General features: G+C 45.4%; 1 protein-coding gene across 1 annotated transcript; it reads left to right on the forward strand.

Moving 5' to 3' along the window:
* The first annotated feature begins 214 nt into the window (after nt 1-214).
* Nucleotides 215-26,407, forward strand: LOC141731695 (serine/threonine-protein kinase TAO1-like). The gene is made up of 13 exons (XM_074558152.1): nt 215-460; nt 709-862; nt 2,263-2,334; nt 2,466-2,567; nt 6,715-6,760; nt 9,212-9,308; nt 14,127-14,240; nt 14,352-14,443; nt 15,972-16,068; nt 17,341-17,422; nt 19,094-19,168; nt 20,007-20,135; nt 26,109-26,407. The coding sequence occupies exons 2-13, from the start codon at nt 722-724 to the stop codon at nt 26,199-26,201; spliced, it is 1,140 nt and encodes a 379-aa protein (XP_074414253.1). The 5' UTR covers nt 215-460; nt 709-721; the 3' UTR covers nt 26,202-26,407.
* The last annotated feature ends 251 nt before the right edge of the window (nt 26,408-26,658 follow it).

Genomic DNA, 26,658 nt, shown 5'->3' on the forward strand with positions numbered 1-26,658 from the left:
TGTGGATTTTCAGCCAGCCAATCCCTTGGCACGCGCTCTTCCCGCCTTCACTGACATCACTGCGCATGCGCTTTCCCTTTCCTCTCCTCCCGCCTTTAAATGACATCACCGCGCATGCGCCGTCTCGTTCCTCTCCTCCCGCCTTCACTGAGATCACTGCGCATGCGCAGTCTCTTTCCTCTCCTCCCGCCTTTACATAACGTCACCGCGCATGCGCAGTCTCTTTCCTCTCCCCCCGCCGGCGCCATCTTGCCCGGGAATCTGAGGCGGCACCGGGGGGGTTCCCCCCCCCCCGCGCCGCTTTTTTGAGGTGAAATTCGGCGATTTTGGGATTTCTGAGCTTCCCGAACCTTCAGGAGGCGTCGGGGGGAGACCGGAGCCCCCCCCCGGAGCTGCAGCGGCCGGGGGGGGGCGCTCCGGGCTCCCCCAGCGCCCGCCGGGAGCGGAGCTGGAGCCGCCGGTGAGGGGAGGGGGGGGGCGGCCTGAGGGGAAAGCGGAATTTGGGGAGGGGTCCTGAGGGAATTTTCCCTTTTTTCGCCTCTCTCCTTCAACTTAGAGCCACTTTTACCACTTTGGGTGGGTTATCTGAAAATTTAAGTAAAAATCATGAGGGAGTTATGAGGTTTGAGGGATAAAAATGGGTTTGAGGGTGGATTTTTGTGGGATAAAAAGGAGATTTAGGGTGAATTTCGGGTTTTTTTCCCTCAGTTTCACCTTTGCCATGCCGGCTCCTCGTCCCCCAACCCGGCCCGGGAGCCTCCGGGACCCCGAAGTTGCGGAATTATTTCTTAAAGATGATCCCGAAAAGGTTTTTGGGGAGCTGCGAGAAATCGGCCACGGCAGTTTCGGGGCTGTGTTCAGTGTGAGTGGGGAAAAAAAAGCAAAATCCGGTTTAAATTTACCTTAAAACAGCTCCAAAATCCAATAAAACGCCTCAGAATCCACCCGGAAGAGGCCAAAACTTGTAAAAATCGCTTTAAAATGTGCTTAAATTTAATTTAAATCCTCTAAGATTCCATAAATTTTCTCTATAATGTCCTGAAATGCTTCAAAATCCACAGAAATTTTATGAGATTTAACAAAGCAGCACAAAATACCCCAAATTTATCTAAATTCCCCAAATCTCATTAAAACTCTCCCAAAATCCCCAAAAATCTCCTTTAATCCCCCCAATATTGCACAAATTCATCCAAATGCCCCCAAAATCCCCCCTTAAAATTCCCCAAAATCTCTTAAAATTCCCCCAAATCCCCTGAAAATTTCTTCTAAAATTCCCTTAAATCCCCCAAAACCCCCAAACCCCAAAATTTTCCCAAAATCTCCCCAAAATCCCCTCAAATTCCCCCTAAAATTCCCCCAAAATCCCCTTAAATTCACCCCAAATCCCCCCAAAATCCTCTCAAATCCCCAGATTTCCCCCAAATTTTCCCAAAATCCCTGAAAATTTCTGAAAACCCCAAAATTTTCCCAAAAATCCCCCCAAAATTCCCCCAAAATCTTCCCAAATTTCACTTCAAAATTCCCCTCAAATCCCCTTAAAATCCCCCAAAATTGCCCCAAAAATTCCCTTAAAATCCCCCAAAATCTCCTCAAATCCCCAAGTTATCCCTAAATTTTCCCCAAAAACCCCAAATTTTCCCAAAAACCCCCGAAGTTCCCTCAGAAAACCCAAAAATTTTCCCAAAATCTCCCTAAAAATCTCCCTAAAATCTCCCCCAAAACTCCCTCAATTCCCCCCAAAATCCCCCCAAATCCCCCTAAAACTCCCCCAAAACCCCTTAAAATCCCCCAAAATCCCCTCAAATCCCCAAAGTTTCCCAAAATTCCCCCAGAAAACCCAAAAATTTTCCCAAAATCTCCCCAAAATTTGCTCCAAATTCCCCCCAAAATCCCCTTAAATTCACCCCAAATCCCCCCAAAATCCCCCTAAAACTCCCCCAAAACCCCTTCAAATCCCCCAAAATCCCCTCAAATCCCCAAATTTCCCCTAAATTTCCCCAAAACCCCCAAAATTTTCCCAAAACCCCAAAATCTCCCTAAAAATCTCCCTAAAATCTCCCTTAAAACTCCCTCAATTCCCCCTTAAATCCCCCCAAAATCCCCCTAAAACTCCCCCAAAAACCCCAAATTTCCCCTAAATTTCCCCCCAAAATCCCCCTAAAACTCCCCCAAAATCCCTTCAAATCCCCCAAAATCCCCTCAAATCTCCAAATTTTCCCAAAAATCCCCAAATTTTCCCAAATCTTCCCAAATTTCCCCCAGGCCCGCGACCTTCGCTCCCACGAGCTCGTGGCCATCAAGAAAATGTCCTACAGAGGCCGAGCCTCCAACGAGGTAAAAACCCCCAAAAACCCCCCAAAAAAATCCCCAAAAAAATCCCAAAAAATTCCTAAAAAATTTAAAAAATCCTAAAAAATAATTAAAAAATTATAAAATATTTAAATTTTGGTGTTTTCACCCCAAAGAAGTGGCAGGACATCGTCAGGGAGGTGAAGGTGCTGCAGAGGCTGCGTCACCCCAACACCGTGGGGTTCAGGGGGTGCTACCTGAGGGACAACACGGCCTGGGTGAGCCCCAAAAATGGGGAGGGGGCCCCAAAAGTGGGGAGGGGGCTTGGGGGAGTTTTGGGAATTTTTTGGGATTTTTTTGGGAATTTTTTGGGAATTTTTTGGTGAATTTTTGGCGTTTTTTGGGGATTTTTTTGTGGATTTTTGGGGGGTTTTAGGGGTTCAAGGGGGGATAAAAAATGGTCTGGGTGAGCCCCAAAAATGGGGAGGGGGCCCCAAAAATGGGGAGGGGGCTTGGGGGGTTTTTGGGAATTTTTTGGGATTTTTTTGGGATTTTTTTAGGTTTTTTTGGGATTTTTTATGAATTTTTAAGGGATTTTTAGGGGGTTTTAGGGGTTCAAGGGGTGGTCTGGGTGAGCCCCAAAAATGGGGAGGGGTCCTCAAAAATGGGGAGGGGGCTTGGGGGAGTTTTGGGAATTTTTTGGGATTTTTTTGGGAATTTTTTTGGGATTTTTTGTGAATTTTTTTGGATTTTTTTGTGGAATTTTGGGAGGTTTTGGGGGTTCAGGAGTGGCAGAAAAGACCCTGGAATTTGGGGAGGGGTCCCCAATTTGGGGAGGGGGTTTTGGATTTTTAATTGGGAATTTTTGGGATTTTTTTGGGATTTTTTTGGGGATTTTTAAGGGATTTTGAGGGGTTCAGGGGGTGCTACCTGAGGGACAACACGGCCTGGGTGAGCCCCAAAAATGGGGAGGGGTCCCCAAAAGTGGGGAGGGGGCTTGGGGGAGTTTTGGGAATTTTTTGGGATTTTTTGGGATTTTTTTGGGTTTTTTTCAGATTTTTTTTGGATTTATTTTGAATTTTTTCGGAGTTTTTTGTGAAATTTTGGGAGGTTTTGGGGGTTCAAGAGTGGTAAAACAGAACCTGGAATTTGGGGAGGGGTCCCCAAAAATGAGGAGGGGGCTCGGGGGAGTTTTGGGAATTTTTTGGGATTTTTTGGGATTTTTTGGGGGATTTTTAAGGGATTTTGAGGGGGTTCAGGGGGTGCTACCTGAGGGACAACACGGCCTGGGTGAGCCCCAAAAATGGGGAGGGGGCCCCAAAAATGGGGAGGGGGTTTGGGGGATTTTTGGGAATTTTTTGGGATTTTTTTGGGATTTTTTGGGATTTTTTTGAGGATTTTTTGTGAATTTTTTCTGACTTTTTTTGGATTTTTTTGTGGAATTTTGGGAGGTTTTGAGGGTTCAGAAGTGGCAGAAAAGACCTTTGAATTTGGGGAGGGGTCCCCAAAAATGGGGAGGGGGTTTGGGTGAGTTTTGGGAATTTTTTGATTTTTTTGGGATTTTTTTGGGGATTTTTAAGGGATTTTGAGGGGTTCAGGGGGTGCTACCTGAGGGACAACACGGCCTGGGTGAGCCCCAAAAATGGGGAGGGGGCCCCAAAAGTGGGGAGGGGGCTTGGGGGAGTTTTGGGAATTTTTTGGGATTTTTTGGGAATTTTTTGGGATTTTTTTGGGAATTTTTTTGTGAATTTTTGGGATTTTTTGTGAAATTTTAAGGGATTTTTTTGAGGTTTTAGGGGTTCAAAGGGTGATAAAAAATGGTCTGGGTGAGCCCCAAAATTTAGGGAGGGGTCCTCAATTTGGGGAGGGGTCCTGGGGAACTTTTGGGGGGATTTAGGATTTTTTGGGGATTTTTTGGGGATTTTTTTGGGGGATTTTTAAGGGATTTTGGGGGGTTCAGGGGGTGCTACCTGAGGGACAACATAGCCTGGGTGAGCCCCAAAAATGGGGAGGGGGCCCCAAAAATGGGGAGGGGGCTTGGGTGATTTTTGGGAATTTTTTGGGATTTTTTTGGATTTTTTGGGGATTTTTTTGAGGTTTTATTTGGATTTTTTGGGGATTTTTAGGGGGTTTTAGGGGTTCAAGGGGTGTTTAAACACGGTCTGGGTGAGCCCCAAAAATGGGGAGGGGGCCCCAAAAATGGGGAGGGGGCTTGGGGGAGTTTTGGGAATTTTTGGGGAATTTTTTGGTGAATTTTGGGGATTTTTTTGGGATTTTTTGGGGGGATTTTTAAGGGATTTTGAGGGGTTCAGGGGGTGCTACCTGAGGGACAACACGGCCTGGGTGAGCCCCAAAAATGGGGAGGGGGCTTGAGGGATTTTTGGGAATTTTTTGGGATTTTTTTTGGTTTTTTTCAGATTTTTTTTGGATTTATTTTGAATTTTTTCGGAGTTTTTTGTGAAATTTTGGGAGGTTTTGGGGGTTCAAGAGTGGTAAAACAGAACCTGGAATTTGGGGAGAGGTCCCTAAAAATGGGGAGGGGGTTTGGGGGAGTTTTGGGATTTTTTGAGATTTTTTGGGATTTTTTTGGGGATTTTTTGGGATTTTTTTGGGATTTTTTTGCTGAATTTTTGGGACTTTTTGTGAATTTTTTGGGATTTTTTTGTGGAATTTTGGGAGGTTTTGGGGGTTCAGGATTGGTAAAACAGAACCTGGAATTTGGGGAGGGGTCCCCAGTTTGGGGAGGGGGTTTGGGGTCTTTAAATGGGAATTTTTGGGGGATTTTGGGGCTTTTTTAGGATTTTTTGGGGATTTTTTTTTAATTTTTTGGGATTTTTTGGGGGGATTTTGGGGTAATTTTTGAGGAGATTTTGGGATATTTTGGGGGATTTTAAAAATGGGATATTTATAATTTTGTGAGAAATTTTTGGGGAATTTTTTTGGGAATTTTCATGGTATTTTTGGGGCAATTTTTGGGGATTTTTGAGGGAATTTTGGGATTTTTGGGGATATTTTGGGGGGAATTTTTGAGGGGATTTTGGGATATTTTGGAGGATTTTAAAAATGGCATATTTATAATTTTGGGGAATTTTTGTGGAATTTTTGGGGCAATTTTTGGGGATTTTTGAGGGAATTTTTGGGGATTTTTGAGGGATTTTTGGGATTTATTTTGAATTTTTGAGGATTTTTTTGGGGATTTTTGGGGGAATTTTTGAGGGGATTTTGGGATATTTTGGGGGATTTTAAAAATGGGATTTTTATAATTTTGGGGGGATTTTTGGGGGGAATTTTCGGGGATTTTTGAGGGAATTTTGGGTGATTTTTTGGAAATTTTTGGGGGATTTTTGAGGGAATTTTGGGGGAATTTTTGAACGGATTTTGGGATATTTTGGGGTAATTTAAAAAAGGGATTTTTATAATTTTGAGAGAATTTTTGGGGATTTTTGAGGGGATTTTTGGGGAATTTTTTTGGATTTTTTAAGGATTTTTTGGGGATTTTTGAGGGAATTTTTGGGGGTTTTTGAAGGAATTTTCGGGGGATTTTTTTGGGAGTTTTTTTGGATTTTTGGGGATTTTTTGGGGAACTTTTGAGGGGATTTTGGGATATTTTGGGGTATTTTAAAAAAGGGATTTTTGTAATTTTAGGGAATTTTTTGGGGAATTTTCGTGGAATTTTTTGGGCAATTTTTTGGGATTTTTGAGGGAATTTTTGGGGGATTTTTGAGGGAATTTTTTGAGGATTTTTGAGTGGATTTCAGGATATTTTGGGGTCTTTTAAAAATAGGATTTTTATTATTTTGGGGGATTTTTGAGGGAATTTTGGGTGGCTTTTTGGGAATTTTTGAGGGGATTTTGGGATATTTTGGAGAACTTTAAAAATGGCATATTTATAATTTTGGGGAATTTTTTTCGGATTTTTTGTGGAATTTTTTGGGATTTTTGAGGGAATTTTGGGGATTTTTGAGGGAATTTTGGGGGATTTTTGGGATTTTTTAAGGATTTTTTGGGGATCTTTTTTGGATTGTTGGGGATTTTTTGGGGGGGATTTTTAAGGGAATTTTTTGGGAATTTTTGGGGATTTTTGAGGGAATTTTGTGGGATTTTTTGGGGATTTTTGAGGGCATTTTTGGGAAATTTTTTGGGATTTTTTAAGGATTTTTTGGGGGAATTTTTGAGGGAATTTGGGATTTTTTGGGGTATTTTAGAAATGGGATTTTTATAATTTTGGGGGATTTTTGAGGGAATTTTTAGGGAACTTTTTTGGATTTTTTAAGGATTTTTTGGGGATTTTTGAGGGAATTTTGGGGAATTTTTGAGGGGATTTTTGAGGGAATTTTGTGGGAATTTGGGGGATTTTTGAATTTATGGGAATTTGGGATTTTTAAGGGATTTTGGGATAAATTTGGGGGGTTTTGGGGTCCCCAGCTGGCCATGGAGTTCTGTGTGGGATCAGCCCTGGACCTGCTGGAAGGTGAGAATTTGGGGAAAATTCGGGAAAATTTTGGGGGAATTTGGGAAAATTTTGGGGGAATTTGGGAAAATTTTGGGGTTTTTTAATGAGGAATTTTTGGGTAATTTTGGGGGAATTTTTGGGGAATTTTATGGGGAAATTTGGGGGGATTTTGGGTTAAATTTTGGGGTAATTTATGGGGGAAAATTGGGATATTCAGGGGGATTTTATTGGGAATTTCAGGTAAATTTTAGGGGAATTTTTAGGGAATTTTATGGGGAATTTTGGGTTAAATTTTGGGGTATTTTGGGAATTTTATGGAGATTTTCAGGTCAATTTTTGGGGGATTTTATGGGGAATTTTGGGAGGATTTTGTGTCAAATTTTGGGGGGATTGAGGGGATTTTATTGGGAATTTCAGGTAAATTTTTGGGGAATTTTTGGGTAATTTTGGGGGGATTTTATGGGGAATTTTGGGTCAAATTTTGGGGTATTTAGGGGATTTTATGGGGAATTTCAAATCAATTTTTTGGTGGATTTTATGGTGAATTTTGGGGGGAATTTTTGGGGAATTTTTTGGAGCTTGGGGGGATTTTATGGGGAATTTTGGGGGGATTTGGGGGATTTTATGGGGAATTTCAGGTAAATTTTTGGGGTAACTTTGGAGGATATTTTAGGGGATTTTGGGGTAATTTCAGGGTAATTGGGGTGAATTTTTGGGTTAAATTTGTGGTGTTTGGGGTGAAATTTTGGGTTAATTCTGTGGGATTTTGGGTGAACTTTTGGGTTAATTCTGTGATATTTTGGGGTGAATTTTTGGGATTATTTAGGGGTAATTTTTGGGTGAATTTTGGGTTCATTTTGGGATATTTTGGGGTGAGTTTTTGGGTTAACTTTGTGATATTTGGGTTGAATTTTTGGGTGAATTCTGTGGTATTTGGGGTGAATTTTGGGTTGATTTTGGGGTGAATTTTGGGATCATTTTGTGATATTTTGGGGTGAATTTTTGGGTCCATTTAGGGGTAATTTTGAGGTGAATTTTGGGATATTTTGGGGTGAATTTTTGGGATCATTTTGGCATGTTTTGGGGTGAATTTTGGGATCATTTAGGGATGTTTTGGGGTGAATTTTGGGGTGAGTTTTGTGCTATTTTGGGGTGAATTTTGGGTTAATTCTGTGGTATTTTGGGGTGAATTTTTGGGATATTTTGGGTTGATTTTAGGGTGAGTTTTGGGTTAATTCTGTGAGATTTTGGGTGAATTTTTGGGTTAATTCTGTGGGATTTGGGCTGAATTTTTGTTCTATTTTGGTGTGAGTTTTGGGTTCATTTTGGGGTAAGTTTTGGGTTTATTTTGGGGTGAGTTTTGGGTTGATTTTGGGGTGAATTTTGGGTTGATTTTGGGGTATTTTGGGGTGAATTTTTGGGATATTTTGGGTTGATTTTGGGGTATTTTGGGTTGATTTTTGGGTGAGTTTTGGGTTGATTTTGGTGTGAGTTTTGGGTTCATTTTGAGGTATTTTGGGGTGAATTTTTGGGTTGATTTTGGTGTGAGTTTTGGGTTGATTTTGGGTTGATTTTGGGGTGAATTTTGGGTTGATTTTGGGGTATTTTGGGGTGAATTTTTGGGATATTTTGTGGTGAATTTTGGGCTCATTTTGGGATATTTTGGGGTGAATTTTGGGTTGATTTTGGGGTGAATTTTGGGATATTTTGAGGTGAATTTTGGGATCATTTTAGGGTATTTTGGGGTGAATTTTGGGTTCATTTTGGGATATTTTGGGGTGAATTTTTGGGTTAACTTTGTGATATTTGGGGTGAATTTTTAGGTTGATTCTGTGGTATTTGGGAAGAATTTTGGGTTGATTTTGGGATATTTTGGGGTGAATTTTTGGGTTGATTTTGGGATATTTTGGGGTTCATTTTGGGATCGTTTAGGGGTGTTTTGCAGCGAGTTTTGGGAACATTTTGGGTTATTTTGGGGTGAGTTTTGGGTTCGTTTTGTGCTATTTTGGGGTGAATTTTGGGGTGAATTCTTGGGATATTTTGGGGTGAATTTTTGGGTTGATTTTGGGGTGAATTTTGGGTTCATTTGGGGTGAATTTTGGGCTGATTTTGGGATGTTTTGGGGTGAGTTGGGTTGATTTTGGGATATTTTCTGGTGAATTTTGGGTTCATTTTGGGGTGAATTTTGGGTTGATTTTGGGGTATTTTGGGGTTCATTTTGTGCTGTTTTGGGGTTCATTTTGGGATCATTTAGGGGTATTTTGGGGTGAATTTTTGGGATATTTTGGGGTGAAGTTTTGGGATCATTTAGGGGCAATTTTTGGGTAATTTTTGGGTGAATTTCGGGATATTTTGGGGTGAATTTCTGGCGTAATTTTTTGGTATTTTGGGTTGATTTTGGGTTGATTTTGGGGTATTTTGTGTTGATTTTGTGCTATTTTGGTCACTTTCCCGTGTATTCCCCCCCAGCGGATCAGGAGCCGCTGCGCGAGGACGAGATCGGGGCCGTGACCGAGGGGGCCCTGCAGGGGCTGGGGTACCTGCACGGACTGGGGGTCATTCACAGGTCTGACCCATAGATCATCCCTGTGCCCCATAGATCCTGAAATCCTGACCCATGGATCCATCCCTGCAGGGGCTGGGGTACCTGCACGGACTGGGGGTCATTCACAGGTCTGACCCATAGATCATCCCTGACCCATAGATCATCCCTGTGCCCCATAGATCTGACCCATAGAGCCTGAAATTCTGACCCATAGATCATCCCTGTACCCCATAGATTGTGTCTGACCCATAGATTGTGTCTGACCTATAGATCCATCCCTGCAGGGGCTGGGCTACCTGCACAGCTTGGGGGTCATTCACAGGTGTGGGGCTGCCCCATAGATCCTGACCCATAGATCCTGTCTGTCTGACCCATGGATCCTGTGTGCCCCATAGATCCTGAAATCCTGACCCATAGATCCATCCCTGTGCCCCATAGATCCATCCCTGACCCATAGATCCTGTCTGACCCATAGATCTGCCCCATGGATCCATCCCTGCAGGGCCTGGGGTACCTGCACGGACTGGGGGTCATCCACAGGTCTGACCCATAGATCTGACCCATAGATACTGTCTGTGTGCCCCATAGATCCTGTCTGACCCATAGATCTGATCCATAGATCCTGTGTGCCCCATAGATCCATCCCTGCAGGGGCTGGGGTACCTGCACGGACTGGGGGTCATCCACAGGTCTGACCCATAGATCTGACCCATAGATACTGTCTGTGTGACCCATAGATCTGACCCATAGATACTGTCTGACCCATAGATCATCCCTGTGCCCCATAGATTGTGTCTGACCCATAGATCATCCCTGTGCCCCATAGATTGTGTCTGACCCATAGATCATCCCTGTGCCCCATAGATTGTGTCTGACCCATAGATCCATCCCTGCAGGGGCTGGGGTACCTGCACGCAATGGGGGTCATTCACAGGTGTGGGGCTGACCCATAGATCCTGTGTGACCCATAGATACTGTGTGACCCATAGATCATCCCTGTACCCCATGGATCCATCCCTGCAGGGCCTGGGGTACCTGCACGGACTGGGGGTCATTCACAGGTCTGACCCATAGATCTGACCCATAGATACTGCCTGACCCATAGATCTGACCCATAGATCCTGACTGACCCATAGATCTGAAATCCTGCCCCACAGATCCATCCCTGCAGGGGCTGGGGTACCTGCATGGATTGGGGGTCATTCACAGGTCTGACCCATAGATCTGAGATCCTGCCCCATAGATCGTGAATTCCTGACCCATAGATTGTGTCTGCCCCATAGATCCATCCCTGCAGGGGCTGGGCTACCTGCACGGACTGGGGGTCATTCACAGGTGTGGGGCTGCCCCATAGATCCTGTGTGTGTGACCCATAGATCCTGAAATCCTGACCCATAGATCCTGACTGTGTGCCCCATAGATCCATCCCTGCACGGACTGGGGTACCTGCACGGACTGGGGGTCATACACAGGTCTGACCCATAGATCTGCCCCATAGATACTGTCTGACCTATAGATCTGACCCATAGATCCTGTGTGACCCATAGATACTGCCTGACCCATAGATCCATCCCTGTGCCCCATGGATCCATCCCTGCAGGGCCTGGGGTACCTGCACGGACTGGGGGTCATCCACAGGTCTGACCCATAGATCTGACCCATAGATACTGTGTGACCCATAGATTGTGTCTGACCCATGGATCCATCCCTGCAGGGACTGGGGTACCTGCACGCAATGGGGGTCATTCACAGGTGTGGGGCTGACCCATAGATCCTGACCCACAGATCCATCCCTGCAGGGGCTGGGCTACCTGCATGGATTGGGGGTCATTCACAGGTGTGACCCATAGATCCTGAAACCCTGACCCATAGATCCATCCCTGTACCCCATAGATCCTGTCTGACCCATAGATCTGACCCATAGATCCTGTGTGTGTGCCCCATAGATCCTGTGTGCCCCATAGATCCTGAAATCCTGACCCATAGATTGTGTCTGACCCATAGATCCATCCCTGCAGGGGCTGGGGTACCTGCACGGACTGGGGGTCATTCACAGGTGTGGGGCTGACCCATAGATCCATCCCTGTGCCCCATAGAGCCTGTGTGACCCATAGATCTGCCCCATAGATCCATCCCTGCAGGGGCTGGGGTACCTGCACGGACTGGGGGTCATTCACAGGTGTGACCCATAGATCTGACCCATAGATCATCCCTGTACCCCATAGATTCTGAAATCCTGACCCATAGATTGTGTCTGACCCATAGATCCATCCCTGCAGGGCCTGGGGTACCTGCACGGACTGGGGGTCATCCACAGGTGTGGGGCTGACCCATAGATCCTGACTGACCCATAGATCCTGTGTGACCCATAGATCCTGTGTATGTGACCCATAGATTGTGTCTGCCCCATAGATCCATCCCTGCAGGGGCTGGGGTACCTGCACGCAATGGGGGTCGTTCACAGGTCTGACCCATAGATCTGAAATCCTGCCCCATGGATCCATCCCTGCAGGGCCTGGGCTACCTGCACGGACTGGGGGTCATTCACAGGTCTGACCCATAGATCCTGTCTGTGTGACCCATAGATCCTGTCTGACCCATAGATCCATCCCTGCAGGGCCTGGGCTACCTGCACGGACTGGGGGTCATTCACAGGTGTGGGGCTGACCCATAGATCTGCCCCATAGATCCTGTCTGACCCATAGATCTGCCCCATAGATCCATCCCTGCAGGGCCTGGGGTACCTGCATGGATTGGGGGTCATCCACAGGTGTGGGGCTGCCCCATAGATCTGACCCATAGATCCTGAAACCCTGACCCATAGATCCTGTGTGCCCCATGGATTGTGTCTGCCCCATAGATCCATCCCTGCAGGGCCTGGGGTACCTGCACGGACTGGGGGTCATTCACAGGTGTGGGGCTGACCCATAGATCCATCCCTGTGCCCCATAGATCCTGTGTGCCCCATAGATTCACCCCATAGATCCTGCCCTGTGCCCCATAGATCCATTCCTGCAGGGGCTGGGCTACCTGCACGCAATGGGGGTCATACACAGGTGTGGGGCTGCCCCATAGATCCTGTCTGACCCATAGATCTGCCCCATAGATCCATCCCTGCAGGGGCTGGGGTACCTGCAGGGACTGGGGGTCATTCACAGGTGTGGGGCTGACCCATAGATCCTGACTGACCCATAGATCCTGACTGTGTGACCCATAGAGCCTGTCTGACCCATAGATCCTGACTGTGTGTCCCATGGATTGTGTCTGCCCCATAGATCCATCCCTGCAGGGCCTGGGGTACCTGCACGGATTGGGGGTCATTCACAGGTGTGGGGCTGCCCCATAGATCCTGTGTGACCCATAGATCCTGAAATCCTGACCCATAGATCCTGTGTGCTCCATAGATCTGAAATCCTGACCCATAGATCCTGCCCTGTGCCCCATAGATCCTGTGTGCCCCATAGATCCATTTCTGCACGGGTTGGGGGTTATCCATAGGTCTGACCCATAGATTCACCCCATAGATCCTGAAGTCCTGACCCATAGATCTTGTGTGTGTGCCCCATAGATCCATCCCTGTGCGCCATAGATCCTGTGTGACCCATAGATCCTGTCTGACCCATAGATCTGCCCTATAGATCCATCCCTGCCCCACAGATCCATCCCTGCACGGCCTGGGGGTCATACACAGGTCTGACCTATAGGTCCCCTGTGCCCCATAGATCCTGACCCATAGATCCTGAAACGCTGCCCCATAGATCCATCCTTTTGCCTTATAGATCCCCTGTGCCCCATAGATCCTGTGTGCACCCCTGCCCCATAGATCCTGTCTGACCCACAGCTCTGCTCCATAGATCCCGACATTTGACCCCAAATGACCCCAGGTGACCTCTCAATGACCTCTGACCTTTGCCGTTTCAGGGATATCAAGGCCGGGAACATCCTGCTGAGAGCCCCTTGACCCCTTAATGACCCCTGACCCCAAATGACCTCTGACCTTTGCCCTCACAGGGACATCAAGGCCGGGAACATCCTGCTGTGCCCCCCGGGCCGGGTCACTGACCTTTAACCCCTCATTGACCTATGACCCCCAGTGACCCCAGATGACCCCAAACGACCCCTGACCTTTGCCCTTTGACCCCCACAGGGACATCAAGGCCGGGAACATCCTGCTGAGAGCCCCTGATCCCACACTGACCCCTAACCCCTGAATAACCCTTAACCCCTCATTGACCTATTACCCCCAGTGACCCCAAATGACCTCCAATGACCCCTGACCTTTGCCCTCTGACCCCCGCAGGGACATCAAGGCCGGGAACATCCTGCTGTGTGCCCTGGGCTGGGTCACTGACCCCTGACCCTTAACCCCTCCATGACCCCAGTGACCCCTGACCCCAAACGACCCCTGACCTTTGCCCTTACAGGGACATCAAGGCCAAGAACATCCTGCTGAGAGCCCCTGACCCCTCAATGACCCCTGAATAACCCTTAACCCCTCGGTGACCCCTGACCCCTAACGACCCCAAATGACCCCTGACCTTTGCCCTTTGACCCTTACAGGGACATCAAGGCCGGGAACATCCTGCTGTGCCCACCGGGCCGGGTCACTGACCTTTAACCCCTGAATAACCCTTAACCCCTCTGTGACCCCTGACCCCAAATGACCCCAAACGACCCCTGACCTTTGCCCTCTGACCTTTTCAGGGACATCAAGGCCGGGAACATCCTGCTGTGCCCCCCGGGCCGGGTCACTGACCCCTGACCCCTAACTCCTCCGTGACCCCCAATGACCCCAGTGACCCCTGACCCCCAGTGACCTTTGCCCTCTGACCTTTTCAGGGACATCAAGGCCGGGAACATCCTGCTGTGCCCCCCGGGCCGGGTCAAGCTCGGCGATTTCGGCTCGGCCGCCGAGGCCGCCCCGGCCAATTCCTTGGTGGGGACCCCGTACTGGTGAGGGGGGGGGCGGGGTCAAAGGTCAGGGGTGACGTCATCACCCCCCACCCACCCCGGGGGGAGGGGGTGGCTGTGACCTCGTGGTGACCTTTGACCTCTGACCCCCAGGATGGCGCCCGAGGTGATTTTGGCCATGGATGAGGGGATCTACGATGGACGGGCGGATGTGTGGTCACTGGGGATCACCTGCATTGAGATGGGTGAGGGGGAATTGGGGAGGGGGATGCTGGAATTGGGGAGGGGTCCTGAGGGGATTTGGCAATTTTTTGGTTTTTTTCTGGGATTTTTTTGGATTTTTTTTTGGAATTTTTTGGTAATTTTTTTGGATTTTTTTGGATTTTTTTGGTGATTTTTTTATGATTTTTGGGTGGTTTTAGGGTATGGATGAGAAACTGGAATTTGGGGAGGGGGCTGCTGATATTGGGGAGGGGTCCTGAGGGGGTTTGGGGTTTTTTTGGGTTTTTTTTCTGTGATTTTTTGAGGTTTTTTTGGCGATTTTTGAGGATTTTTAGGAATTTTTTTGTGATTTTTTAGGATTTTTGGGGGGATTTTTGGGGGTTTTGGGGTGAGAAAGGAGCTGGAATTTGGGGAGGGGGCTGCTGATATTGGGGAGGGGGCTCAAGGGGGTTTGGGGTTTTTTTTGGGAACTTTTAGGATTTTTTTTGTGATTGTTGGGGATTTTTTTGGTAATTTTTAGTGGTTTTCGGGAGGGACTTTTGGGGCATTTTGGGGTGGGTAAGAGGGGGGAATTTGGGGAGGGGGCTGCTGAAATTGGGGAGGGGGCTCAAGGGGGTTTGGGGTTTTTTTCTGGGATTTTTTTGGGATTTTTTGGCGATTTTTTAGGGATTTTTTTGGTGATTTTTTGGTGATATTTTGAGGGATTTTGGGTGGGTAAGAGGGGGAATTTGGGGAGGGGGCTGCTGATATTGAGGAGGGGTCTGAAGGGGGTTTGGGGTTTTTTTCTGGGATTTTTTTGGGAATTTTTTAGGGAGTTTTTGGGTGTTTTTTGGACATGTGGTCATTGGGGATCACCTGCATTGAGATGGGTGAGGGGAAATTGGGGAGGGGGCTGCTGGAATTGGGGAGGGGTCTCAAGGGGGTTTGGGGTTTATTTTGGATTTTTTGGGAATTTTTTTGGTGATTTTTTGTGATTTTTTAGGATTTTTTTTGGGATTTTTAATGGTTTTTTAGGTGATTTTGGGGTGGGTAAGAGAGGGGAATTTGGGGAGGGGGCTTCTAAAATTGGGGAGGGGTCCTGAGGGGGTTTGGGGCTTTTTTTGGGGGATTTTTTGGGGTTTTTTTGGTGATTTTTGGGGGATTTTTCAGGCATTTTTGGGTGGTTTTGGGGATGGATGAGAAGCTGGAATTTGGGGAGGGGGCTGCGGGAATTGGGGAGGGGTCCTGAGGGGATTTGGGTTTTTTTTCCGGGATTTTTTGGGGAATTTTTTTGTGATTTTTTAGAATTTTTTGGTGATTTTTTAGATTTTTTTTGGGGATTTTTTTAGGGATTTTTGGGTGGTTTTGGGGATGGATGAGAAGCTGGAATTTGGGGAGGGGTCCTGAGAGGGTTTGGGATTTTTTTTCCAGAATTTTTTGGCGATTTTTTGGAGATTTTTTAGGGATTTTTTAGGGATTTTGGGGTGTTTGTGGTCAGGGGTCAATGCGGGGTCACTCCGGGGTCACTCTGGGGTCACTGTGGGGTCACTCTGGGTCATTTCCGCCCCACAGCTGAGCGGAGGCCGCCCCTGTTCCAGCTCAACGCCATGAGCGCCCTCTATCACATTGCACAGAGAGAGCCACCGACACTGAAACACCCCATGGAATGGTCAGTGCTGCCCCATAGATCTGACCCATAGATCCTCTGTGACCCATAGATTCACCCCATAGATCATCCCTGCCCCATAGATCCTGTGTGCCCCATAGATTCAACCTATAGATCATCCCTGCCCCACAGCGCCCTCTATCACATTGCACAGAGAGAGCCACCGACACTGAAACATCCCATGGAATGGTAAATCCTGACCCATAGATCTGCCCCATAGATCCATCTCTGCCCCATAGATCCTGTGTGACCCATAGATTTATCCTATAGATCATCCCTGCCCCATAGATCCTGAATCCCTGCCCCATAGATCCTGTGTGCCCCATAGATTTATCCTATGGATCACCCCTGCCCCACAGCGCCCTCTATCACATTGCACAGAGAGAACCTCCGACACTGAAATACCCCATGGAATGGTCAGTGCTGCCCCATAGATCATCTCTGACCCATAGATCCCCTGTGACCCATAGATCATCTCTGCCCCATAGATTTACCCTATAGATCCATCCCTGCCCCACAGCGCCCTCTATCACATTGCACAGAGAGAGCCCCCGACACTGAAACACCCCATGGAATGGTAATGCCTGCCCCATAGATCTGCCCCATAGATCCTCTGTGACCCATAGATTCTGAGTTCCTGCCCTATAGATCCTGAATCCCTGCCCCATAGATCCATCCCTGCCCCACAGCGCCCTCTATCACATTGCACAGAGAGAGCCACCAACATTAAAACATCCTATGGAATGGTAAATCCTGACCCATAGATCCTGAATCCCTGCCCCATAGATCCTGTGAGACCCATAGATTCACCCTATAGATCCATCCCTGCCCCATAGATCTGCCCCATAGATCCCCTGTACCCCATAGATCCTGAATCCCTGCCCCATAGATCCATCCCTGCCCCATAGATCCTGAATCCCTGCCCCATAGATCATCCTTGTGCCCTATAGATCCATCCCTGCCCTATAGATTTATCCCAGAGATCATTCTTGCCCCCATAGATTTACCCTACAGATCCATCCCTGCCCCACACTTGGGGGTCTCACCCCACACTTTGGGGTCCCAGCCCCATAGATCCATACCAGCCCTACACCTGTGGGTCTCACCCCACACTTTGAGTTCCCAGCCCCACATTTTGGGGTCCCAGCCCCACATTTTCAGTTCCCAGCCCCACACTTGGGGGTCCCAGCCCCACATTTTCAGTTCCCAGCCCCACAGATCCATACCAGCCCCATTTTTGGGTTCCCACCCCACACTTGTGGGTCTCTCCCCCAGGTCCGGGCCGTTCCTGGATTTCGTCTCTCGCTGTCTCCGGAAGCTTCCCCAGGATCGGCCCCGGGCGCGGGAGCTGCTGCAGGTGGGGCCCGAAAACCACCAAAATTAACCCAAAATTAACCAAAATTAACCCAAAATATCTTAAAAGTAACCCCCAAAATATCCCAGAATTATCCCAAAAATACCACAAAAATAACCCAAAAGTAACTCCCAAAATACCCCCAAGAATACCCCAAAATAACCCAAACTATCCCAAAAATAACCCCCAAAAATAACGCAAAATATCCCAGAAATATCCCAAAAATACCGCAAAAATAACACCCAAAATATCCCAAAGTACCCCAAAAATAACCCAAAAGAGCGCCGAAACTACCCCAAAAATAACCAAAAAGTATCCCAAAAATATCCCAAAATACCCCAAAAATAACCCCCCAAAATAACCCAAAAATACCCCCAAACTAACCCAAAATTAACCCCAAAATAACCCCCAAAACCACCCTAAATTAACCCAAAAATTAACCTAAAAATACCCCAAAAATAACCCAAAATACCCAAAAAATAACCCCCCAAAATACCCCAAAAATTACTCCCAAAATATCCCAAAATACCCCAAAATAATCCCCAAAATAATGCAAAATACCCGCAAAAATAACCTAAAAGTACCCCAAAATATCCCAAAAATACCCCCAAAATAACCCCAAAAATATTCCCAATATACCACAGAAATATGCCAAAAATAACCCAAAAAATCCCAAAAATATCCCCAAAATATCCCAAAAATAATCCCCAAAAATAACCCAAAATATCTCCAAAAATACCCTGAAAATAACCAAAAATATCCCAAAAATAACCCAAGATATTTCCAAAAATATCCCAAAAATAATCCCAGAAATAAATAATTGTGGGTATTTGGTAATTAGGTGATTTTGAGTAATTTTGGGGTTTTTTTGGGTTTATTTTGGGGTATTTTAGGTTAATTTTGGGGAAATTTTGAGGTGATTTTTCCTGATTTTGGGGTAATTTTGGGGTAAATTTTTCCTGATTTTGGGGGTAATTTTGGGGGATAATTTTCCCTGATTTTGGGGTTAATTTTTCCTGATTTTGGGGAAAATTTTTCCTGATCTTGGGGTAATTTTGGAGGTAATTTTTCCTGATTTTGGGGTAATTTTGTGGGTATTTTTTTCTGATTCTGGGATAATTTTCGGGGGTAATTTTTCCTGATTTTGGTGTAATTTTGGGGTAAATTTTTCTGATTTTGGGGGAAATTTTCCCTGATTTTGTGGTGATTTTTTGGGTAGTTTTTCCAGATTTTGGGGTGATTTTTGGGGTGATCTTTCCTGATTTTGGGGGAAATTTTCCCTGATTTTGGGGTAATTTTGGAGTTAATTTTTCCTGTTTTTCAGGTAGTTTTGGGAGTATTTTTTCCTGATTTTGGGGGTAATTTTGAGGTGATTTTTCCTAATTTTGGGGAAAATTTGGGGATAATTTTCCTGATTTTGGAGGTAATTTTTCGTGATTTTGGGGTGATTTTGAGCGTAATTATTTCTGATTTTGGGATAATTTTTGAGGTAATTTTTTCTGATTTTGGGATAATTTTTGAGGTAATTTTTCCTGATTTTGGGGGTAATTTTTCCTGATTTTGGGGTAATTTTGAGGTGATTTTTGTCAATTTTGGTGAATTTTGGGTAATTTCGAGGTGATTTTTGCCCATTTTTGCCCATTTTGTGTTGATTTTCCCCCTTTTCGTTCCCAGCACGAGTTCCTGGCCCAGCAGCGCCACCCAGGGGTGATCCCGGAGCTGCTGCGGAGAGCGGGAGCCAGGGACGGGGTGAGTGACCAGTATAGACCAGTATGGACCAGTATGGACCAGTATAAACCAGTATAAACCAGTATAGACCCAAAAAACCCCATAGAAATACATAGAAATACATAGAAACCAGTATAGACCAGTATGGACCATTGGAAACCAGTATGGGGTAAAAAACCCCGTGAAAATCCATAGAAATACATAGAAACCAGTATAGACCAGTATAGACCAGTATGGACCAGTATAAGCCCCTCCCAGTCCCTCCCAGTTGATCCCAGTTTGTTCCCAGTCCCTCCCAGTATAACTCAATCCCGTCCCAGTCCCTCCCAGTCCATTCCCAGTATAACCCAGTATATCCCAGTATAACCCAGTATAACCCAGTATATCCCAGTCCATCCCAGTTCAATCCCAGTCCCTCGCAGTCCCTCCCAGTATCATTCCCAGTCCATCCCAGTCTATCCCAGTGTATACCAGTAACCCCTAACCCCATCCCAGTCCATCCCAGTACATACCAGAATATCCCACTTCAATCCCAGTCCATTCCCAGTATACCCCAATATATCCCAGTATATCCCAGTACCCCCAGTCCATCCCAGTCTATCCCAGTATCATTCCCAGTCCCTCCCAGTATAACCCAGTCTATCTCAGTCCATCCCAGTCCATCCCAGTTTATCCCAGTATATCCCAGTATATCCCAGTATAACCCAGTATTGTTCCCAGTCCCTCCCAGTCCATCCCAGTCCATTCCCAGTATACCCCAGTATACCCCAGTCCATCCCAGTTCATTCCCAGTCCATCCCAGTATACCCTAGTATATCCCAGTCCCTCCCAGTATAACCCAGTCTCATTCCCCCCTCAGGCGGGGCGCAGCCCCTCCCCCAGCGCTCCCAGTTCTCCCAGTTTGAGCAGTGACCCCCCCAGTGACCCCCCCAGTGACCCCCCCAGCGACGAGGGGGGGGGGGAGGGGCCCCCCGGGAGCCCCCCGCAGGTGAGAACGGAAATTCGGGAAAATTCGGGAAAAATTCGGGAATTTTTGAGGGAATTTTTTAAATTTTCTTGAGAAATTTTGGGGAAAATTTGGGGAAAATTTGGGATTTTTGGGGGGGAAATTTGGGAAAAAATTTGTGGGAAAATTTGGGATTTTGGGGGGTGGAAATTTGGAAAAAAATTTGGGAATTTTGGGAGAAATTTGAGAGATTTTTTAAAAAAATTTTCTGAGGAATTTTGGGGAAAATTTGGGAGTTTTTTGGTGAAAGTTTGGGGAAAATTTGGGATTTTTGTGGGGGAAATTTGGGAAAAATTTGGGGAATTTTTGGGGAATTTTGGGAAAATTTGAGGGAATTTTTAAAATTTTCTTGAGGAATTTTGGGGAAAATTTGGGATTTTATGGGGGGGGGAATTTGGGAAATTTTGGGAAAAATTTGGGGAAATTTGAGGGAATTTTTAAAAATTTCCTGAGAAATTTTTTGGGAAAATTGGGGAGGTTTTTGGTGAAATTTGGGGAAAATTTGGGATTTTTGTGGGGAATTTTTGGGGAATTTTGGGAGACATTTGGGATTTTGGGGGGGAAATTTAGAAAAAATTTTGGGAATTTTTGGGGGGAATTATGGGAATTTTGAGGGAACTTTAGGGGGAAGTTTTCATAAATATTAGGGGAAATTTTAGGGGAAAATTTCAGGGATTTTTTAAAAAAATTTCTTGAGGAATTTTGGGGAAAATTTGGGATTTTTTTGGGGAGGGGAAATTTGGAAAAAATTTGGGGAATTTTTGGGGAATTTTGGGAAAATTTCAGGGATTTTTAAAAAAAATTTCCTGAGGAATTGTGGGGAAAATTGGGGATTTTGGGGGGAGGGAAATTTGGGGAAAATGTGGGGTTTTTGGGGGGGAATTTGGAAAAATATTGGGAATTTTTGGGAGAAATTTTTGGAGACTGGGGGGAATTATGGGGTAATTATTGGGGGAATTTTGGGAAAATTTCAGGGATTTTAAAAAAATTTCTTGACGAATTTTGGGCAAAATTTGGGATTTTAGGGGGGAAATTTGGAAAAAGTTTTGGGAATTTTTGGGGAATTTTGGGAGAAATTTGAGGGATTTTTTTAAAATTTCCTGAGGAATTTTGGGGAAAATTTAAGAGTTTTTTGGTGAAATTTGAGGGAAATTTGGAAAAATTTTTGGGGAACTTTTGGGGAATTTTGGGAGAAACTTGGGATGTTGTGGGGGGGAAATTTGGAAAAAATTCTGGGATTTTTTTTGGAATTTTGGGATTTTGGGGGGAAATTGGAAAAAATTTGGGGAATTTTTGGAAAATTTGGGAGAAATTTGGGATTTTGTGGGGGAAAATTTGGAAAAAAATGGGAATTTTTTGGGGAATGTTGGGAGAAAATTTTTGGGGACTTAGGGGGAATGCTGGGTAAATTATTGGGGGAATTTTAGGAATTTTTGGGAATTTGGGGTCACCTTTCCCTTTCCCCTCCCTCCCAAAAATTCCCTCTGGACCCCCAAAAACTTGCAAAAAAAATTTTATTTCATTTTTAAATCCTGTTTTTCTTCTAAAATTCCCTTAAAATTACATTTTATCCGATTTTTCTTCTCATAAATAGCCCAATTTTTATAATTTTTTTTGTATTTTTGTCTCAAAAAATAAAAATTTTTATTCTCTTTCTGCTTTCAAAAATGGCGCCATTTTGTTTCCTTGGTGCCAATTTTTTTCTCCATCTCCTTTTTCCCAATTTTCCCTTTTTTTCCTATTTCTGTCATTTTCCCTCATAATTCCAATTTTCCCTGAATTTTTTCCTGAATTTTTTTCCTGAATTTTCTCCATTTTTTCCCATTTTCCCTTCAATTTCCTCTCATTTTTTCCCCATTTTCCCCAAATTTTTCCCGTTTTTCATTTCACTTTCCTCTCATTTTTTCCTTAATTTTTTCTTCTCATTTTTTCCCATTTTCCTCTCACTTTTTCCTTGTTTTTTCCCCATTTTAGTCCCATTTTCCCCTCATTTTTTCCTCATTTTTCCCCATTTTTCCTTAAATTTTCCTCATTTTTCCCTCATTTTTTCCCCTCATTTTTTGGAATTTCTTCTCATTTTTTCCCATTTTTTCCTTATTTTTTTTCCCATTTCCTCCTCATTTTTTCCTTGTTTTTTTCCCATTTTTCCCTCATTTTTCCCTCATTTTTCCCCATTTTCCCTTTATTTTCCCCCATTTCCCCCCCATTTTTTCCCCTCATTTTTTTACATTTCTCCTCATTTCCCCCGTTATCCCCTCATTTTTTCCCATTTCCCCCTCATTTTTTCCTTGTTTTTTTCCCATTTTTCCCTCATTTTTCCTCATTTTCTCTCCTCAGGACGACGCCATTTCCGCCATCTTGTCCCCTCAGGCCGCCATTTTGTCTCCCTCAGACCCTTCAAATTCCTCAACTTTACCCTCCCCAAACTCCCTTTTTTCCCCTCAAACCCCCATTTCCTGCACCCAAAATCCAGATTTTTCCACCCAAAATCCCGATTTTTCCACCCAAAATCCCGATTTTTCCACACAAAACCCCCTTTCATCCCCCTCACCCCCCTCCGCCGCCATTTTCCCTCCCCCTTCCCCTCAGGCCGCCATTTTGTCTTCACCCACCTCACCCCCTGAAAACCCCGATTTACCTTTTTCTGACCCCGATTTCCCCCTGAAAACACAAATTTATCCCCTCAAAACACAATTTCACCTCATAAAACCACAATTTTATCCCACCCAGACGCAAATTTCCCCTCCACAAAACCCTGATTTACCTCAGAACCCATCACCCCCACCGGCGGCCATTTTGTCCCACCCCACTGATGTTTTATCATCCCAAACCCCATTTTTTCCCCTGAAAACTCCGCTTTTTCTCCTCAAAAACCCCATTTTATCCACTCAAAACTCCATTTTATCCCCGCCAGACTCAAATCTCCCCTCAGAAAACGCCATTTTACCACCCCCAGACCCAAATCCCCCTTCCCCAAACCCCCCTTTCCCTCAGGCCGCCATTTTCTCCCCTCAGGCCGCCATCTTGTCCCCGCCCACCCCCTTCAGTTTTCCCGCCCAAAACCTCCATTTTTTCCCCCAAAACTCCCATTTTTTCCCCCAAAACCCCCATTTCCCCCTCCAAAACCCCCATTTCCCCCGCCACCTTTCCTTTACCCCCCTCCCACCCCTCGCCGTGCCACCATCCCCGTCCCCACCCCTTCCCTCCTCCCTCACCTCCTCTGCTCCCTCCTGGCCTTCACCGCCGCCCTCCACCCTTCCCCTCCTTCCCCTCCTCCTCCTCTGGTGGCGCTTTGGGCTCAGAAACGGCGATTTCGGGTTTTCTCTCGGCTCTGGAGTGCGGAGCCACCGGGCTGGCCTTGGCCCACGCCCTCCCTCCCGCTCCGCCCTCACCTCGGCGGTCCCTCCTCAGCCGCCTCAGCCCTGGCGGCCATTTTGGCCTGGCCTCCATTTTAGGCCTCAGCGCTCGGCGCCGCCGCCTTTACGTTCCCGTGGTGGTTTTGGCGGCTCAGCTTTGGTTTTCTCCTTGGTTGTTTTTACCTCTTTACGTCCTGGGTGAGCTTTCCCGAGGGGGTCGCGCCCATCGGTGGTGGCTCAGGGCGCTTTTGGGGTTGCCCCCCTCCTCTTTTCCGCGCTTTTTCCCGTTTGGGTTTGGCCTCAGAGCGAGGCCTATTCGCTTTTTTCCCCCAAAACCAACAAAATGAGGTTTAGGAGTCGCCTTCCCGTGCCCCAAAAACGCTCCCGGGGTGGGGGTTCGTCCTCAGGAAAGTTTTCCAGGAGGTTTTTGGGTGTTGTTGATAAATTTGGAGGGGTTTTTTGGGGTTTTTTGGGAATTTTTGGGGTTTTTGAAAGGCGGGAAAGCTGCCCCTCCCCCACCCAGCCGCATCCCTCGCCCCGCCCCCCGGCCCCTCCCCCCCCCACCCCCCAAAAAGGGACCCCAAAATCGGGGGGGGCCCCTCCCCCACCCCGCCCCTCCCCCACCCCGCCGGCCATGGAGGTGATGGGGGGAGGGGAGGGGGGGGAGGGGCGGCCGGACACTACGGGACCCCAAAAAGGCCAAAATTTGGGGTCAAAAAACCCAAAAAAATCCCAAAATTTGGGGTTAAAAAAATTCCAAAGTTTGGGGTAAAAAACCCAAAAAAATCCCAAAATTTGGAGTCAAAAAAATCCCAAATTTTGGGGTCAAAAAACAAAAAAATTCCAAAGTTTGGGGTCAAAAAACCAAAAAATCCCAAAGTTTGGGGTCACAAAAAAAATCCCAAAATTTGGGGTCAAAAAAATCCCCAAAATTTGGGGTAAAAAAAACAAAAAAAATCCCAACATTTGTGATTAAAAACCCCCAAAAAATCCCAAAATTTGGGGTGAAAAAACCCAAAAAATTTCCAAATTTGGGGTCAAAAAATCCCAAAATTTGGGGTCAAAAGAACCCAAAAAAATCCCAAATTTTGGGGTCAAAAACACAAAAAAATCCCAAAATTTTGGGTCAAAAAGCCAAAAAAATCCCAAAATTTGGGGTTAAAAAAACCAAAAAAATCCCAAATTTTGGGGTCAAAAAACCAAAAAATCCTAAAGTTTGGGGTCACCAAAAAATCCCAAAATTTGGGGTCAAAAGAACCCAACAAATCCCAATTTTGGGGTTAAAAAACCCAAAAAAAATTTCCAAATTTTGAGGTGAAAAAACCCAAAGATCCCCAAATTCTGGGACGGTTTTGAGGACAAAAAATCCCAAATTTAGGGGCGGTTTTGGAGTGAAAATCACAAATTTGGGGTCAAAACCAAAAATTTCAGTTCAAAATCCCAAAAAAATCCCAAATTTGGGGTAAAAAAACTTAAAATTCCAAATCTGGGGGCAATTTTGGGGCAGAACCAAAAATTTGGGGTCCAAAACCCCCAAAATTTTGCCTCAAAAATCCCAAAATTGGTTTTTAAACTCCCCAAATTTGGGTTTTTCCCCAATTTTTTAAGTTTTTTTCCCCCAAATTTTTGGGGTCCCTCCTTTTTTTCCATATTTATTTCCCAGAGGGATCCCCAAAATTCCATTTTTTTGGGGGTGGGCGGCGCTTTTTGGGTCATTTTGGGATTTTTTCTTTATTTTTCCCTTTTTTTTTAAATTTAGATTTTTTTTTTTGCTGTTGCAATTTTTGTTATTTTCGGGGGGTTTTTTTGGGATTTTATTCTTCGGTTTCGTTGTCGTTTTCTTTGCAATTAATTTTATTTAAAATATAATTATTTAAAACGTCTCGGTTTTCCTTTTTCGTTTGTTTTTTGGGGTTGTTCTGGGAGGGAAAAATGGAAATATTTGGGAGGGAAAAATGGAAATATTTGGGGGGGAAAAGTGAATTTTTAAGGAGAAAAAAGGAATTTTGAGGGTTTGGGAATTTGGAAAAAAATTCATAAATTTTGGGATTTTTTTGGTGGGAATTTTGGGGATTTTTTGGTGCAAAATTTGGGTTTTTTGGGGTTAATTTTGGGTTCTTTTGGGTGAAAATTTGACGATTTTGGGGTGAATTTTGGGTTTTTTTTGGGTGGAATTTGGGTGTTTAGTTACAATTTGAATTTTTTGCGGGTGGAATTTTGAATTTTTCGGGTGAATTTTGATTTTCCTATTTTGGACTTTTGGGTTTTTTGTTGCAATTTGGGGTTTTCTGGTTGAAATTTTGGTTCATTTTAGTGAAATTTGAATTTTGTGGGTGGAATTTTTGGATTTTTGGGGGGGTGGAATTTTCTTTTTTACGGGTGGATTTTTTTGGGTTCCTTTGGGTGGAATTTGGGATTTTTTTCGTTGCAATTTGAATTTTTTTGAGTGAAATTTTGGGGTTTTTTGGGGGGATTTATGTGGAATTTAATTTTTTGGTTGGAATTTTAATTTTTTTGCGGTGCAATTTTGCGTTTTTTGGGTTCATTTTGGGTTATTTTTATGGATTTTTGGGGCTCCCTCCCCATTTTTCCTCCTCAGGTTCCGGAGCGGCCGCAGGCGGAACGTTCTGGAAAGATCCCGAAATTCCCGGAGCTCGTCTGGGCCCAATTCCCCAAATTTCCCATTTTCTGACCCAAAATTTAAATTTTCCTGAGGGCAAAACCCCAAAAAACGGGGAAAAAACCCCAAAAATTGGTTAAAAAATCCCCCAAAATCTTAATTTGTGAGGAGAAATCGGCTCCCAACCCCCCTTTCCCCGCCTCTAATTAAACGGAGGCGTTAATTAAACTCATTACTGATATTAATAAACAGGACGCTGGTGACGTCATTGGCTCCGCCCGCTTTGTGCTAATTAGCGTTAATTAATGGGTTAATTAAAGTGAAACCGAGTCGGGAGGGGGCGGGGAATCGTTAATCACCCCAGTGGTTCTTAATTAACGCGTTAATAATTAATCATTCCCGTAATTACCGCGCTTATAACGCGGTACTTCCTGGTTGCCACGGCAACGGGAGGGGGCGTGGCTTAACGCGGAAGCGCTGCGGGGATTAACAACGGCGCTGATTGGCTGGGGCGTTGTTAGGCGAGCTC

The sequence above is a fragment of the Zonotrichia albicollis genome, chromosome 24 (genome assembly GCF_047830755.1).
Source record: "Zonotrichia albicollis isolate bZonAlb1 chromosome 24, bZonAlb1.hap1, whole genome shotgun sequence".
NCBI classification, from domain to species: domain Eukaryota; kingdom Metazoa; phylum Chordata; class Aves; order Passeriformes; family Passerellidae; genus Zonotrichia; species Zonotrichia albicollis.

What these genes read in the sequence shown, in the direction of transcription:
- LOC141731695 (XM_074558152.1), top strand. Translation starts at nt 722, where the DNA reads ATGCCGGCTCCTCGTCCCCCAACCCGGCCCGGGAGCCTCCGGGACCCC. An exon ending in TTGGTGGGGACCCCGTACTG is followed by an intron (nt 14,241 to 14,351) that starts GTGAGGGGGGGG and finishes TCTGACCCCCAG; the next exon opens with GATGGCGCCCGAGGTGATTT. An exon ending in GATCACCTGCATTGAGATGG is followed by an intron (nt 14,444 to 15,971) that starts GTGAGGGGGAAT and finishes TCCGCCCCACAG; the next exon opens with CTGAGCGGAGGCCGCCCCTG.